The sequence below is a fragment of the Cololabis saira genome, chromosome 10 (assembly GCF_033807715.1).
Source record: "Cololabis saira isolate AMF1-May2022 chromosome 10, fColSai1.1, whole genome shotgun sequence".
Classification (NCBI taxonomy): domain Eukaryota; kingdom Metazoa; phylum Chordata; class Actinopteri; order Beloniformes; family Belonidae; genus Cololabis; species Cololabis saira.
In genome coordinates this window covers 34,095,571-34,111,703 of record NC_084596.1, presented here as the reverse complement: position 1 = coordinate 34,111,703, position 16,133 = coordinate 34,095,571, and the positions used below count along the sequence as shown (strand labels likewise).

At 42.3% G+C, this 16,133-nt stretch overlaps 1 protein-coding gene across 1 annotated transcript in view; it reads right to left on the bottom strand.

Moving 5' to 3' along the window:
- The window catches only part of LOC133452930 (regulator of nonsense transcripts 1-like), a 33,883-nt gene that overhangs the window by 8,708 nt on the left and 9,042 nt on the right, over positions 1–16,133 (bottom strand). Inside the window, exons 4-15 of the mRNA XM_061732694.1 lie at positions 14,471–14,638; positions 14,161–14,341; positions 9,466–9,627; positions 8,259–8,343; positions 8,024–8,122; positions 5,680–5,788; positions 5,425–5,584; positions 5,180–5,298; positions 3,682–3,846; positions 2,069–2,183; positions 1,719–1,862; positions 1,414–1,627 (exon numbers count right to left, since the gene is read on the bottom strand). Of these exons, the coding sequence (XP_061588678.1) occupies positions 1,414–1,627; positions 1,719–1,862; positions 2,069–2,183; positions 3,682–3,846; positions 5,180–5,298; positions 5,425–5,584; positions 5,680–5,788; positions 8,024–8,122; positions 8,259–8,343; positions 9,466–9,627; positions 14,161–14,341; positions 14,471–14,638 (1,721 nt within the window). The remainder of the gene's footprint in view (positions 1–1,413; positions 1,628–1,718; positions 1,863–2,068; positions 2,184–3,681; positions 3,847–5,179; positions 5,299–5,424; positions 5,585–5,679; positions 5,789–8,023; positions 8,123–8,258; positions 8,344–9,465; positions 9,628–14,160; positions 14,342–14,470; positions 14,639–16,133) is intronic.

Sequence of the window (16,133 nt, the reverse complement as noted above, 5' to 3'; positions counted from 1 at the left end):
TTTGAATAAGAGACAATTACAGCCTGTCTTGACCTTCTCAGGGACAGTTATTTACAGTACCAGTCTTTCCAGCCCTGAACCCGGTCCTGTACGGCTTCAGGGGTTAATAGCGCTCTGCCAGTACTCCGTTTGATGATTTATACTCATTTATTCCCCCAGCCCTTTTTCCTATGTGTCCCGACATGTAGCATTAGCAGCAACAGCATTTCTACTTTCAAGAACCATTGAAAGGTAGCGGACAAAGCAATCCTTAACTTCAGTTATTAAAAGCTTAAAAAGGCACAAGGGAATGAAACAACGATGATGCTCAGGGTTCATCCAGCCAATACCGGGGAACGGCAACATGATTCTGAATAATCAGATTGGTGTGTGGTTATTTGAGCTCAGTTTTGTGTGGTTTGGTGTGTTAATGCTCCGTGCTCTCCCATACTGCAATGAATGAGCGTCATAATGAAAGTCATGTGTCCACATTTTACTTTGCGAGTCAGCTTAAAGCTGTGACATTAGCTGAGGGGTAGAGTGGAGCGAACATCCAAAACCCTGGGACTGCCTCGACCAATCACTGCACGGATACGTTACGGCTAGTTTCTCTGGGGAGAGTTTCTAAACAGAGAACCTACAAGAAGAACTCCACAAATCGGTATCGTCCTCAGTTCCTGTGGTGCCAATATGATAGAAACAGACATTGTCTCCTCAAACAAGAATAGAAGCCATGAAAAGCTCTTGTCATCCCAAGGAACTATGTTTCTGAATGTTTTAAACGTATCACGAGACCATTAGAGAGAAGATAAAAACCTGGAAGAACTCAAGTACCGTATAGGCCCGAATATAAGACGGTGTTTTTTGCATTGAAATAAGACTGAAAAAGTGGGCGTCGTCTTACATTCGGGGTCTAAACGTTATACCCATTCACAATGCTAGATGGCGCCGATATCTTTAAAGCGAATGCTGAACTTAACTCCCCAGGCCAAAGCGAACCCCTGTCACGAAGAAGAAAAATAAAAAAATAGTATAAGAAAGAAAAGAGAAGAAAATAAGAGAAGAGATAACAGAAAGGGGAGAAACGTAGCGACAATCCGGAGAAAAGAGGGTGGAAGTTCGGCAGGTAAACCGGCAGCTGAGGAGAAGTTATGATGCAAACTTCAAGAAGATGATTTCAAATAGTCAAAATAACATGCTTTTTCTCTCGAATATATTGTTATAATCATTTGTTTCAGATGTACTGTAATTATTTTCTGTATAAAAATTGAATTTGGTGTTCAAAAAGTCTTTCTTCAAACTTGAGTCTTGAAAAAGAGGGGGTCGTCTTATAATCGGGGTCGTCTTATATTCGGGACAATACGGTAAAACTTTCTGCAACTATTGATTGCAAAGGGTAAACAATATTGCTGAAAACCTCAAATGTATTCTTACCAGCAGTGACTCCGTTCTGCAGAGAGCCCTCGTAAAATATGTTGGAGGGGAAAGCGCTGAGGGCCGGGTGCATGCGGTACTGGACCTGCAGACGAATGGGCCGGATCCCCAGAACCACGAGCCGTTCAAACAGAGACTGCGAGAGACCGGCTTTAGCCGCCTTCTTACACATCACCACCGGCCCCAGCTGGCAGTGATCGCCCACCAGGATCAGCTATGGGAACAGACGATCACAACATGAAGACGACTAATATGTGGACGCCACCAAGCTGCAAGATGTTTAAGATAATCAGCCAAGTTCTTACTTGTTTGGCTCCCAGAACAACAGGCACCATGCACTCGGGCTCGGTGGCCTGGGTGCTCTCGTCAATCAGGATTGATCGGAACTGCAGTTTGGCCAGGCGAGGATCTCCTGCTCCGACGCACGTGCAGCAGATCACATCAGCATTCTGGCAAAGCCAAAAGAGAAATGACACACCGATTCTTTTGAAAACAATTACGGTACAATAATAATGAAAACTATTCAGTTCCTGAGTGGAATGGCTTAAGATCAGACTTTACATTAACCAATAAAATCTCTTTAAGTTGACATTACTGTGTGGAGCACTCCCAGAAACAGTGAGTATGAGGAATTTAACAAATGTACTGGACGTACCATGAGAAGTTCTCTCTCAGCAGCGCGTCTCAGAGCTCTGTAGCGTTTCTCGTCGGAGGAGGACAGCTCTCCAGTCTCGTCCTTCAGCTGCTGCAGCTTCTGAAGCTCTGGCATGCTGCCAACATCAACCAAATCGTCACAGTATGATACTCATGTTGTTACAAGTCGAGATTACAGTAGTATCTCTTACAAACATCTGAGTTTTTCACAGAACGAATAAACCTGGAATGATTCCCCAAATCCAGGAGAGTCAAACAGGTAGAGTAGGAGCAAAATGGAGAGTTGGAAGGAAGAAGTTTAAATATCTTTCCACCCATGTTTTCACCAAAATGTCCTTGAGCGACTTGTGAATGAAGTGACCGTTTTGGTGAGGGCAGTTTTCTGCATCAACAGGAGCACTTTTCAAGGGAGTGTCACCCCTCAACCCCAAACATGCCACATATCAGAAAAATTACTCAGCAGTGTAGGAAAGGATGATCTGCTGGCCAAGCTTCTCAAAGAGCAGAGACAAAGACCAGGGCGAAACGCCGGAGTTCCTGTCCACGCTTACAGCTCAGAGACTCTTTCAATATCAATCATAATGCAGCTGTCCCTTTGCTCGTAACCTCTGCATCATGTATGCTGAGTTTTCCTGCTTGCAGCGTGGAAAAGACAGAACTGCAAACCCTGGACTAGCTCAGGTCGTCCACAACCACAGGAAGAACCAGCAGACCACATTCATTTGTTCATCATCATGACAACAGGCACATATTCCTTCTAACACTTCAACATGTCTGTTTTGGATGTTGTAATAGACACTTAAACACATAACACTTGAAATGCCCTGCAGGACAAGCAACATTTGCGCCATGTGTAATAAATATCAGTTTTACATTTATGGGTAAACAGAGTTAACAAGGATAGACTATTTGCACATCTTGATTTGGCCTCACGTTGGATATTTTTTTTTATTTTTATTTCTAACATTGACTTGTTTCACCTATGAGAAGACAATCCCACTTCTAATGTGGCGCCTGTGCGCAGTGTGGCGCTGAGGTTTATCACCGTTCCTGCAGCTGTGCTGAGCCCGGGGCGCCGGATGAATGGATGCCTCGCATGTCTCACCAGAAATTACACCACTCATTCGCAGGTCTTGAACCCACTGCTCTTTGTAAAGTCCCTCAAACCTGACGGCCTCCAAAGGGGATTGAATTAAAAAGCATTTGTAGCAGTTTCCTTTTTCTGAGAAAGTTAACGACAGGTAGAGAGGCTGCACAAATAGATATGACCCTGACTGAATGAAGGGGCTCCCGGGCCTCCATCGCTATCTGGAGAAAGCATTATTATTATCCTTACTTCTAACATTTTACATAATGAGCATGTGAATGGAAATACAGTCATTTTGCAGCCGAGTTTTATCAAGTTTTTATGTTTTATTTAAACTTGTAAAGAAATGGCTCTGTGATCGGGGCTAGTGAGGGGAAGAGACAGCCCTCGTACCTACTAGTGAAGGCTATTTTAGAACATCCTGGTTCTATAAACCTTCTCCGTTCATATTTTTACTGCTTTACACATGCATGTCTACATGAGACAGTTATTTTAAATCACTTGTTTTCCTCGTCTCTGTGTGTTACCTGTCCATGTTGCGGGTCTGGCTGTGCAGAGCCAGGAAGGACACGGGCGAGTCTATGGCCTCCCTGCTTTTGGCGCAGAGCCTCACCACCTTGAGCCCCGTCTGGTGGATCTTCTCAGTCAGCTGGTCCACAGCTATGTTGCTCGGAGCACAAACCAGCACTGGCCTGGAGGAGGAGAAGAAAACGTTAGGCATCATCTTAAAGAAAATGCATCAACACCATTCTTAAAAACAGTTGGCAGGTTCAAGATGTTATTATCATCTTGATCCCGACTGATCTACAATAACCTCTGGGGTATTGTAGATCTGAATGAAAGAGGAAACAAGGAACAAGCTGAGCCGTCATTAATATAGAATCCACTAGGAATGGGCGATATTTTACCGTTCATGATATACTGTCAAAAAAATTCCCCACGGTAAGAATTTGTCATCTCGCGGAAAAAACGATAAATTCCTGTTGATGACGTTTTTGTGTAAAGCTGATTTATGGTTCTGTGTTAAATCCACGCACAACTTACGTGAAGGAAGGAAGGAAGGAAGGAAGGAAGGAGGGAAGGAAGGAAGGAAGGAAGGAAGGAAGGAAGGAAGGAGGGAAGGAAGGAAGGATGGATGGATGGAAGAAAGAAAGAAATGAGCCAGAAAGAAAGAAAGAAAGAAAGAAAGAAACAAAGAAATGAGCCAGAAAGAAAGAAAGAAAGAAAGAAAGAAAGAAAGAAAGAAAGAAAGAAAGAAAGAAAGAAAGAAAGAAAGAAAGGAGCCAAGAAGAAAGAAATGAGCCAGGAAGAAAGAAATGAGCCAGAAAGAAAGAAAGAAAGAAAGAAAGAAAGAAAGAAAGAAAGAAAGAAAGAAAGAAAGAAAGAAAGAAAGAAAGAAAGAAAGAAAGAAAGAAAGAAAGAAAGAAAGAAAGAAAGAAAGAAAGAAAGAAAGAAAGAAAGAAAGAAAGAAAGAAAGAAAGAAAGAAAGAAAGGAGCCAAGAAGAAAGAAATGAGCCAGGAAGAAAGAAATGAGCCAGAAAGAAAGAAAGAAAGAAAGAAAGAAAGAAAGAAAGAAAGAAAGAAAGAAAGAAAGAAAGAAAGAAAGAAAGAAAGAAAGAAAGAAAGAAAGAAAGAAAGAAAGAAAGAAAGAAAGAAAGAAAGAAAGAAAGAAAGATACCGTTGATACGTGTTTGTGTAACAAACATGGCGGATCTGAGTCATTACAGTTTTGCAGTACAGGTGTAACTCATTTAATTGGTTTTTATTAATTCAATTTAATTGGTGTAGTTTAGTAGTATTCAGTATTCTTTTAGAGCAGTGTTTTGGGGGCTCCAAAGACTGAATGTGGTGATAGATTTATAGTTACAAAGGTGGAGTTGAATTGGTATTTTTTTTATCGTCATTTTTGTCGTTATCGCGATAAATGCCAGAAAATTATCGTGATACATTTTTTAGTCCATACCGCCCATCCCTAGAATCCACACATGAAAACAAAGCCCAGATATAAACGTACACGTTTCTTACCCATTGCCTTGTCTAGCCAAGTGGTACACAATGGTGGCGGAGGTAACAGTTTTTCCTGTTCCAGGGGGGCCCTGGATCAGACTGAGGGGGCGTTGCAGCACTGTCTTCACAGCATACACCTGCAATACAATCAACCATTATGACGTGAGCCCTGATCGCAAAAGTTCTAAGACGTACGAAGTCCTGAGATGTTATAGCCAAGAACTGTTTCATATATTATTCTTATTTCCTTCTGTCTACTCCACCTGAGAGTGGTTGAGGTCAGGTAATCCTTGGACGGTGAAGCGCTTGGGCAGCTGGCACTTCATCACCACATCCTCCACCTCATGTCCCAGCAGTTTGTGGTAGATGTATCCAGAGACCGACGTTTCATCAACGGCAAACGTTTTCAGGGCACTCTGCATCCTTCATAAAAGAGATGCAAAACACAGACAGAAAACAACACATTTTCCCAGACACACAGCCTTGCTGTTCGTAAGGCAATGTTGCTTTCAGAATACCTGTCAAAGGAGGTCGACTTCCAGACAAAGTCAACCTGAAAGTTGTGAGGGATCTCCACGGGAACGCCCGCGCTGCTCCTCAGCTCTATGGCTATCTCATCTCCGTAGTCTAGAGCGGCGGGTCGAGGAAACATATCGCTCCTGAAGCGTGGAAGGAAACTGCAGGTATACTATGTCTAACTGACTTCATGCTCTTTAATGTCAGCCATCTAAAAACAGGCTATAACCAGTATTGCAGTTTATTACAGATATGAGTTGGTGTATCATTTAGGCTTTGGTTTTTAGGTTTCAGAAACAAAACGCAAAAAACCCCAAAACTTAACAAATTAAGCTGTAGACTCAACAAGTTTTTTTTTTAATTCCCAGTTTCTTTTAATACTTGCTCGGGGGTCATGTTCTGGGTCTCTGAATAGCGCCTAGAGACAATTTGTTTGGTAATAGACGCTTTATAAATAAAACTCATTTGAAGTTGAATTAAGAAAAAAAAAATGTGTAAATGGCGTTAATCTGCTCATCAATCTATTATAAAAACACACACACGCATATAAAAATAAAAGAACAAATCAGCCTGAGCATTGGAAATGCCTCCGTCTGTGACATGCTGCTTCCATCGGTTTCGCTCCGTGCGGCTGATGATGACATGACCAGATGCACTGAGGACACGGCGAGTTCAGCGCCATCCTGCTGCCCTGCTTGAGCTCGTGGAGAAAGGTGGTGCCGCTTGTGTCCGTGCCCAACCCCCCCCCCCGCCTTCACGACACCCTGGGCGTGATCTACGATGGCCCGGGTCGCTGCGCGGCCTTCATTTACAAGCCTGCTCGTGCGTGCCTGTCAGCACACCAAGTGCATTATTAATCAACCCACCGACATCTTAGGAAATACGATCTGAAGCTAGATATCATTATAATTTATTCTCATGTTCAAAACGCATCTTTTAAAAAGGTATTATATCCGCATTTATATTGCAAAAAGATAAAGCTTTAACATTGTAAAGTTTAAAAATAATTAGCAATTTGTATTTGCACTCCTTATTTGCACCAGATGAATATGTGGTTAGAGGAAGGGATAAACAGGGTTGTTGCTCTAGAACAGTTCATGTACAAATTTGTTCTGCACACGTTTCATGAACGAGCCGCTCCAGATGTTTTTAGTTGCTAAGCAACACCACTGCTCATAATATTGTCTTAATTTATGTTGAAAAGTCACGATCAGTGAAAAAGGCGTTCAGTACACATTTTACAGCCTCGACCACAGCTGGATTAGATCTGTCCTCCAGCGTCCCCCAGCTGAAACATATTTTCAGAGCCGTGGTAAATGTGTCTGTTTCTGTGTGTGAGCCCGTAGCGAAGCGTAAGTACAGAAAATGTGTCCATTACATGACTCTAAGAATACTAAGAGTTCTAATGTTGTGTCCCTGTGGATGGAGTTTCACAAACTTTGGCTTTTCCAGGTCATGCAGGGAACGCTGCAGTGATTCTGAGGATCAAACAAGATGAAGGATGACCTGATTCATTGTGAGATATTGAAAGCTACAGATATCTGCAGTCACATCATCCACTAGGCGACACTGCACCATAAATGAAGGATAAAGGTAGTTATATATTTTCAAGTGACGGGCTCGCTACATGCACTGTAATCTGGGTTCACTGAAACGAACGAGGTGACGTGTTCAGAGGGACGGAAACGAGTCAACGGGAGAGGGACTTCTGTAGAAGAAGAGGGAGATAAACTTTTGCAGTGGCCTGTCAGCAAAACAGCAAATACGTCTACGCTGCAAAAGAATGATCTGAGTGTCGTTTTCTGTTCTGAATCTGTAACCGTCGATGCCAAAGCTGATTCAAACGGCTGTTAGTTGCTCGGCTGCCGACACCTACGCTGTTTACATCCAGATTACATCACCGCTCTGTCATCATCGAGTTAACCCCGCCCAGAGACGCTCTCTGCAAGAATAGACTGATTTGATTGGCTTTCCAAGACTCTTTGGGCATATTTAATGAGCTAAAACGGATGGCAGCTACACGTGCCTGCAAACCAAATCTAAATTTGCTCCCAGTACGTCTGCATTTCCAGGTTAATTTATTTATGAATTAGCTTACCGGTAAATAAAATGTGCATTTATGTCATAAGCAGTTTTGGAAATGATGAGCAGATGAATGTTATGGTTGTCCTATTCCTCGTCAGGGTCTGAACAGAGACATCTCTAGGTAAACCCACATTGTTGTAGCTTTACACAGCTGTAACCAGATGTAAATAAATATCAGTCATTTACTTTACCAAAAATGATACACCACTGCAAATAAGACGGGAAAACTGGTCTTTTTCTTGTTAATGGTCATAAGGATACTGTCAGGGACTTTGATGACATGTCCAATGCCCTTCCAGGGAAGAGCCAGGTCTCCTTTGTACCTGAGGCAGATCTCATCTCCCTGCATCAGCCGCATGTCTACAGAATAAAAGATGAGTTTGTAAAGAAAGTAGATCTGAAGAATCTACTACATACAATCATCGGCAAAGGTGTAGAACATGCAAGAGATTGTAAAACACGAGTAAATGTACTTAAAAAGATTATAAAATAATACCAGAGTCTGTCTTTGGAAGGGTGAAATAAGCAATCCTCTTCTTATTGAGACCGAGATCCCATCTGACTGTTATGTTGTCTTGAGTCTGGTATGGAAGAATAATAACGGAAAGGTAAATCAGATTAGAAATTAAGTCGATATTAAAACACCAAAGTGGAGAGAAAAGAATATGATTCATAAAATAATTTCCAAATCTTCAAAGTACGCGAGTGCAAAAAAAAACAAAAAACAATAATTTAGTTCCAGTGTTTGGGATTAAGCAGTGCTTAATTTGTCCATGAAGAGGTCCTGGAACATAGGATACCTTTTATATGGGCTACGTTTCTGTTAAAATATTCACATCCCATATACTGTACAATGTAATCTTTTCTCGCAGTTATTCACAGTTATTATCATGAAAATGCATAGGCTGCACATGTAATGTGCGTCAATCAGCTGCTTGGCTCTGTCTCTCTCGGTCTCTCCTCTCCTCACTCACGTCGTTTCCCTTCAATGGAGGGAAATTTGAATTAGGGCTGATAGTTTTATTTACAATCAGAAAAAGCAAACTTAAACTGACGCATTCTCTAACTATATGGAGCGCGCAGCACCTGTAGGCTGAACTACACACACGTATACACTCACTACACACAACAAAGCGCTAGTGAAAATAGCAAAAAAAAACACTTTTGGTGTTCGGTGGAATAAGTGGGGAAAAAACCGAACAACTAATAATGGCGTGTGATGACGCAATCAAACAGCGAACAGCGTGGAGTGAGCGTGTGGTGTTAAATGCAGCAAACATGTCAGCATGTCAGATCATTACTTGGATGTGGGTAAAAAGCAGAGGACACGAGAAATGATCCAGGCTGAGTTGGATTTGGGAAACCGCTTGGTGATGGAGACGGTCACGGGACGCACAGCGCAGGAGATCGTGGAGAGAACGCAGAGAAAGAAAAGGGCCCTCTTCTCGTTTTTCTGATTAAATGCATCCGAAATAGACGAATAGGCGATTTATGAGTGACTTCAATGAGAAATAAAACACAGAGAGAATATGGATAAAAGGAGGTGCAGGATCCAATCAAATAGGTACCGGATCTTGTTCCGGCAGGATCCGGCACAAATTAAGCCCTGGGATTAAGCTATCTGCAATAACTATTAATTTCTCACAACACATGAATTATTCTCTGTATATCTGCTACAAGTAAGCATACACTAGTATATTTACCTGCGACTCTTTCAGTTTCTTATCGTAGTCGGCCTCCAGCTTCACCAGCGGTCCAAAGATGTTCTGGTACTGATAGGCGTCCTCATAGCGAAGCAGGACGTGCTGAGGCTCCTCGTCCACCCCGGGCTTCTCCAAGTCCTCCAGAGTCGCACTGGGACTCTCCTGTCGAGAGAAACACAGAGATGCTGGTTGATAAACGACACGGTACATTTAAAAAGACAAGCTAAATAAATTCAAAATGCTATAATTTCTACATTCCTTATTTATTCAACTTCAAAATTTGCTGAAAATCCACTGAACTGCCTTATTTACTGATACTACACATGCTGACACTCTACACACTTCCCAACATGCCTTTTTACATATTTGGACAATGACAGAGTTGTTATGATGGTGCCTGAAAAATGCAGACAGCACTGGTGGGGTGAACAACACCAGGAGGCCCGGAGGACCAGAGAGCTGCAGCGGCTACGCACAATCCTTCCCTCCGTGAAGAAAACCTCTCCACAACATTGACAAAGGTCAAGAACGCTGAATACTGGAGAGGGGATGAATATCATTGTCTAAACCTACGATAAAAGAGGAACCTTTATGAATGCAAATACAGGGGGCTAACAGGTTCCAACTACTGGGAACATTCAAGAACAGGAAGGCAAGACTTTGCCAGAAAACATCTAAAGAAGTTCCAGATCGGCAATAAACCTGATGGACAATGACCCTAAACACACTGCTAAAGCAACTGTGGGAGAGCTAAGAAATAAATATTTTTCAGTGATCTCAACCCAAGAGATCTTTTATTACTGCAAACAGAAAGGGCCACAATCAACCGGCGAAGCTGCAAAACATCTCAAGGGAGGAAACGCAGAGTTTGGCGGCGCCCATGGGCTCCAGACTTAAATACTTTTGAGTCTCTGAAAATTGGGGTATTTTGCTTAAAAAAGCTGTAATTCTTAAAATGGAAAAATTTCTATGAAACCTCTGTAATTAAAGGTGAACCACAGTTGATCCCATCTTGGGCATTTAATTTCAAATCCCTTGTGGTGACGTATTGGGCAAATTCATGAAGACTGTCCTTGTCAGAGTACGCCTGGACCTGAAGGATGGCTAGAGAGCTGTGGGGTTGGAATATCTTACTATATTAGTCATGTTTTAGTTAAAACAATGCTGCATCCCTCCACCCTCGCCGTGTCCTTGTGGCGTTCCAAGCTTGTCCGTCTCCTGCTAACGAGCTCGCATGACTAATGATGGTCCACTGAAGAAACTGTTCAAATGTAAGCTCCCTCTCGCCTTTCAGTTTGTTTCTCCTCTAAACTCATCTGGGATTTAGGACTTTTGAAAGGTCAGTCAGCTGCTCCTGTGGTAAACAACTCTCCTGCTGTTATGCTTACTCATCATGAGATATGTAAAAAGTGCCAGACGCACCAGTGAAAAGCCCTCTGGCCGCACGCCACCCAACACTAACCATATAAAACGCCTACAAAGACAGAGTCCATTTATTCAACTGTCTGCAACACAGCAGGGGAGACTAAATGTGGTCAGTAAACCCTTTAGAGATGGGGGATGCTCTGGTGTGAAGGTGGTGACTTTTCCTCTTAGACTGTTTCTGTGGTAATGGAGCACATCTCAGTGTCTCACCACAGAACTCTAGAGCGCCATCTTCTGGTCAAAGGGACATGATTTGGTTACATTGTGTTGTGTTATTTCTTCAGTGCTACTTCAGATCAGACTAAGGTTAGTACAGGATTGTCCAAGAAGTGTCCTTATGCACAGTGTACCTTTTTGTGGATGAACATTCAATGACACCTGCTTTATTTGCCAGGAAACAAGAAACAGGTGGTGCCGGACGTACATTAAAAATCACACATTCGATCTGGGGGGACGGGACTTCATGATCACATCCCATTTCATAAAGGGAAATACTTCTTTGGACACTACTTTTTATGACACTTTCTTTTTCAAACAGACTTTTCAGAGTAAACAGAAATAAAGCTGCATAAACATCAGATTTTTGATGGTTTTACTCCTGACTGTGGATGCTCTGCTGGTCTTAGAGAACTGGTAGCGTGTAAACTTAAGTATTTGTCTCTTCTAAATATCATCAAAGTTTCATGGAATTAAACCTCCACATACTTCAACACCTCAAAATGTAGTTTTATAGTTTTTCAAAATGTTTTAAGACAAATAGTTTTTGTTTTTTTTACTTTTAAAGCAACATCTTTTTCTCTTGTCTCAGTTCTTCAGTTCTTAAGTCAGGTTTTACACTGATTTCAGGTTTCATTGTTCTCACATTCTTTGTGTGTGTGTGTGTGTGTGTGTGTGTGTGTGTGTGTGTGTGTGTGTGTGTGTGTGTGTGTGTGTGTGTGTGTGTGTGTGTGTGTGTGTGTGTGTTTGGGGGTATCAAAGCTATGTCATATTGTGACACCTGCTTTACTATAGCTCCACACGTTCACAGCTTCTCCTAATGTCGTATATTAATGAGCCAGCAGCAGGAAACGTTTCTTTTCAGAAATCACACAAAGACGGCCAGAAACCCAGCATCCTCGAAATCTAGACGTCCTGCTAGCAAATTAAAACTTGCTTTAAATTACGTCAAGCTTCCAAACACAAGAGCTCATTAAATATCTCCATAAGTCTTGGGAAGCCAATCAAACGAGTCCATCCTTGCAGAGAGTGTCTTGGTGCTTTAACACGATGACCACAGAGTAGTGACGTAATGTATAAACAGTGTAGATGCTGCAGCTGAATCAGCAGTTAAAGATTCAGACTTTTTCTTCAAAAGCTGAACAGAAGACGACAGTCCGCTCATTCCTCTGCCAGGTAGATGTACTTGCTGTTTTCCTGACAGGCGGCAGGTATAGTTTAATTTCCTCTTCTACACAACTCCCTCCCCTGCTGACTCGTTTCCATTGCTCTGAAAACGTCACCTTGTTTCTTGCTCTGATCGGTACTCAACAGGCCAATGACCTGACACCTTTGAACTCTCATGCATTTCTTTTGATTCCCATTATGCTTTCAAGTGCCTAGTAGTGTAAATCTAATCCTAGGAGTACCAAGGGGTCCAAACAGTGGAAAATACCACGAGAGTTAACCCACCAAGTTCCAGATGTTTAGTACCACATTCTTTTCCAGGCATCTACTCCCCACGTTCCAACATTCAGAAATGTAATACTATTATCAAATTCAAAATGAGCTGATGAAATGGTAAAATGCCTAATTTTCAACATTTGATATGTTTTCTATATTTTCTACATTCTTTTTTATTTACATTGTACCCTGCACGACAAGGTCTTAGGAATTGCACAAGTGCAAACATGGATGTATTTCCTGAACCTGTTTGTGTAACTGGTGCCTAAAGCAGAATAGTTAACAACAGTAACACAATGAATGTTCTTTGACAGATGAATGTTTGCTTGTTTTAGCACCCTATTTTATTAAATTGGTCGGCAGGAAGAGCGCTCAACCGCCTTGAAAATGACAGGAAATACAAAGATATTTTCACATTTGCTACTGTCAGCGTGGGTAACTTTCACGGAAAGTATCACGTCGGACCAGGCGTGGCGTACGCTGTAGGGTTCCCCACTAGGACCTTCATGTATCGTTGGTTCAACAATACAACATTAAACAAGCTTAAGCATCACCTCGCTCACTTCAAGGAACTCTGGGCCTCTGTATACGATCTCAGTTATAAGATGTCTCTGTCCTCCAACACATCAACAAAAGCAAACGAATGTCGTTGCTCATTTGACCGTCATAAAACATACAGGAGCGGGATAGAGATGCAAAGCCTTGACCCTGGTCCACTAGCGGAGCAGGTATAATAATATAATAATAATAATAATAATAATAATATTAATTATTTCTGATAACATTGTCATAACGCTGAATATATGGCCTTTCCTATATTGTTTGTTGCTGTTTGACCGCCGTGTCGCTCGGTCATTGTGTCAAATACATGTCGTCGCACATTGTAAACTGTTGTCATGTAGGTTGAACACGTGTGTCTGAATTGTGCTACTCGGCGAATCTGACATCTATGGCTAAGATGAAAATTTTGCCTTAAGTAAAATAAAAATATCCCCACGATAAGTCATAATTATGAGATAAAAAGTCGAAATTATGAGATATAAAGTCGAAATTATGAGATAGAAAGTCGAAATTATGAGATAGAAAGTTGAAATTATGAGATAAAAAGTCGAAAGTATTAGATACAAAGTTGAAATTATGAGATAAAAAGTCGAAAGTATGAGATAGAAAGTCGAAATTATGACTTTTTATGTCATAATTATGACTTATCGTGGGGATATTTTTATTTTTAAGGCTAAGATTTCATCTTATTTTTTTCTTTTACTGGCGGAAATGGGCTTCCATAGACATCACTGGATGTCATTTGATTTTTATCTCCAGTTTGATACTTATATCTTAAAGTCTGCATTGGGTTTGACATAATGACTGGCAAAACCCATGGTGCTGAAACCTCATCTGAATGGTTCTGACCGTGTCGCCTGCTGCTGTGGTTGTGTCAGAGGGGCTGATCTGTGGCATTCATTTAGCGATTATGGGATGTTTAGGCCACAAGGGCCCATCTAGAATGCTTCACCCCCCCTAGGCTGGGAAACCTGCTCCGCCCCTGCCCTGGTCTATTTTAGTTCATTTTTATTTTACAAGGCGATTTTAAAATATCTGGGCAAATAATACCTTCCAGAGCTCCTCCAACTTGTTTATCTGCTGGGCGGTGATCTGGCGTGCCCGGAGCTGGTCCTGCTCCGAGGGGATCTTCACCAGCCAGGACAGGAAGCAGCGGTCCTGGATGAGAGGTTGCCACTGGGAGCTGTCCCAGTTGATGTCCTTCAAGCTGCTCTGGCTCGCACACGGCTGCCTGTGGTAGCAATCACATTTACAAACAAAAGAGAAGGTCAACTGTGGTAGTTAATGATGCATGTTTTCAAAGTGACTCTACTATCAGGGAGTTCCCAGGGCAGAGTCAGCTGCATAAAAGCTGCCTCACCTGCACAGCAACACCACCACCGAGTCGGCCTTGGCAGGGATGAAGCCCAGCAGAAAGACGTTGCGACATCCGCAGTTATAGCACTCCAACACGGTTTCCCCCAGAGGGCCGTCTTTATGTAGGGTCACCTCCTTGGACTTGGCCCTCACCAGGTGGTTTATGATATGGCTGCAGGTTAGGACAAAGGAAATTAGGGCACCAGATGAAGGACATGCAGAAGACTACACTCCTGATGCAGTGAGGTTTTATGTCTGTTAAATGCAAATAAAATGTGCCTAAAAGAAAAGATGCTGGTTATAGTAGAAGAGCAAAGGACACAGAAGCAGCTGTGGTACTGGCCCATGCTGCCAACCCCGTCTAGATTTTTTTTGGCACTTCTAGCCTTTATTCAAAGTAGGCAGACAGGAAAAATGTAAAGAGAAAAGGGGGGAAGACACGCAGGAGAGAGCGTCAGGCCGGGACTCCAACCTGTGCTGCCTGCATGAGGGCAATAGCCTTTGTAAGTGGCGCCCGCTCAACCCACTGAGCTATCCAGGGGCGCCTGCAACCCTATTTTGAAGAAAAAAAAAACGTTAATCACTGTGAAAGAGAACATGGAGAAATAGTTCAATAATATGGGAAGAATCACTTAATATTTCAGAATCACGGAAGTCATTTTTATTTAGGTTCAAGAAAATACTTCTCATCGTCCATTCACCCATCCACACCAACACTACAACAGGTTTATTACATATGTGTGCTACATAAACCAGATGGGGGTAGGGATCCCTCATGGTAACAGAGCACCAACTACCCACTGATCCACGGCAGGAAAAAGAAAACAAACAAACGAAAGGGAAGAGGAAAAAGGCCAGAGGAAGTCACTGCAGCTGTTGTGTGTGATAAGAACGTGTCACTGAATGTAGCTTAAGTACTCAAAGAAAAGATCCACATGTCAAAAAGACCCAGAAATGTCATATTCTTAACCCTAAGGACCCATGTAAGGAACCGCAGGTGTCACAGCAACTCCAAATGTCCTGGAAAGTTCCTTCCAGTAGAAATGGGTCTGGGTTCTCATGGGTTGAGATGACCAGACCCATCCGAGACACAGTCTTGTGAACTGGTCAGATGAATGAAGTTTGAATTTTTTTAAGTATTGTCTAGTTGAAAAAGTGGCGGGAAAGAGAAGAAAATCCAGCATCTGTAAAGTAGGGCGATGTATCTAAGACAGGTGTGATCTGTGACGGCACGTTTACTGATTATTTATTAATATCAATATAAGTTGGAAAGATATGGAAAATGCACAGAATGCAATAATTCTTAAATGTATTTTTTTGACTACTCCTTGCGCGTGAGCGTAGCGAGCTCGCCCGAAATTTTTTCCTGAATCCGTCTCGTTCTCTCGACATTGTGTGACAGTTTTTTCCACACTCCACCCGTCTCGATCAGAGCAGCTTGTGTCAATGCGCTTGGTCTGACGCAGTTGTATTGAACAAAAGACACGCGCATCATTGCACATATATTTATTGATATGCACAGACTACTACACATTTAGGTCTGTAATTGAACGTGACTGTTGATATTTATAAGGGAAAGAAGGGGGAAAAAAAAAAAAAAACGGCCCATAGCGTGAGGCCCCTTGGGGCGCGAGGCCCCGTGCAGTCGGACGGTTCGCACACCCCTT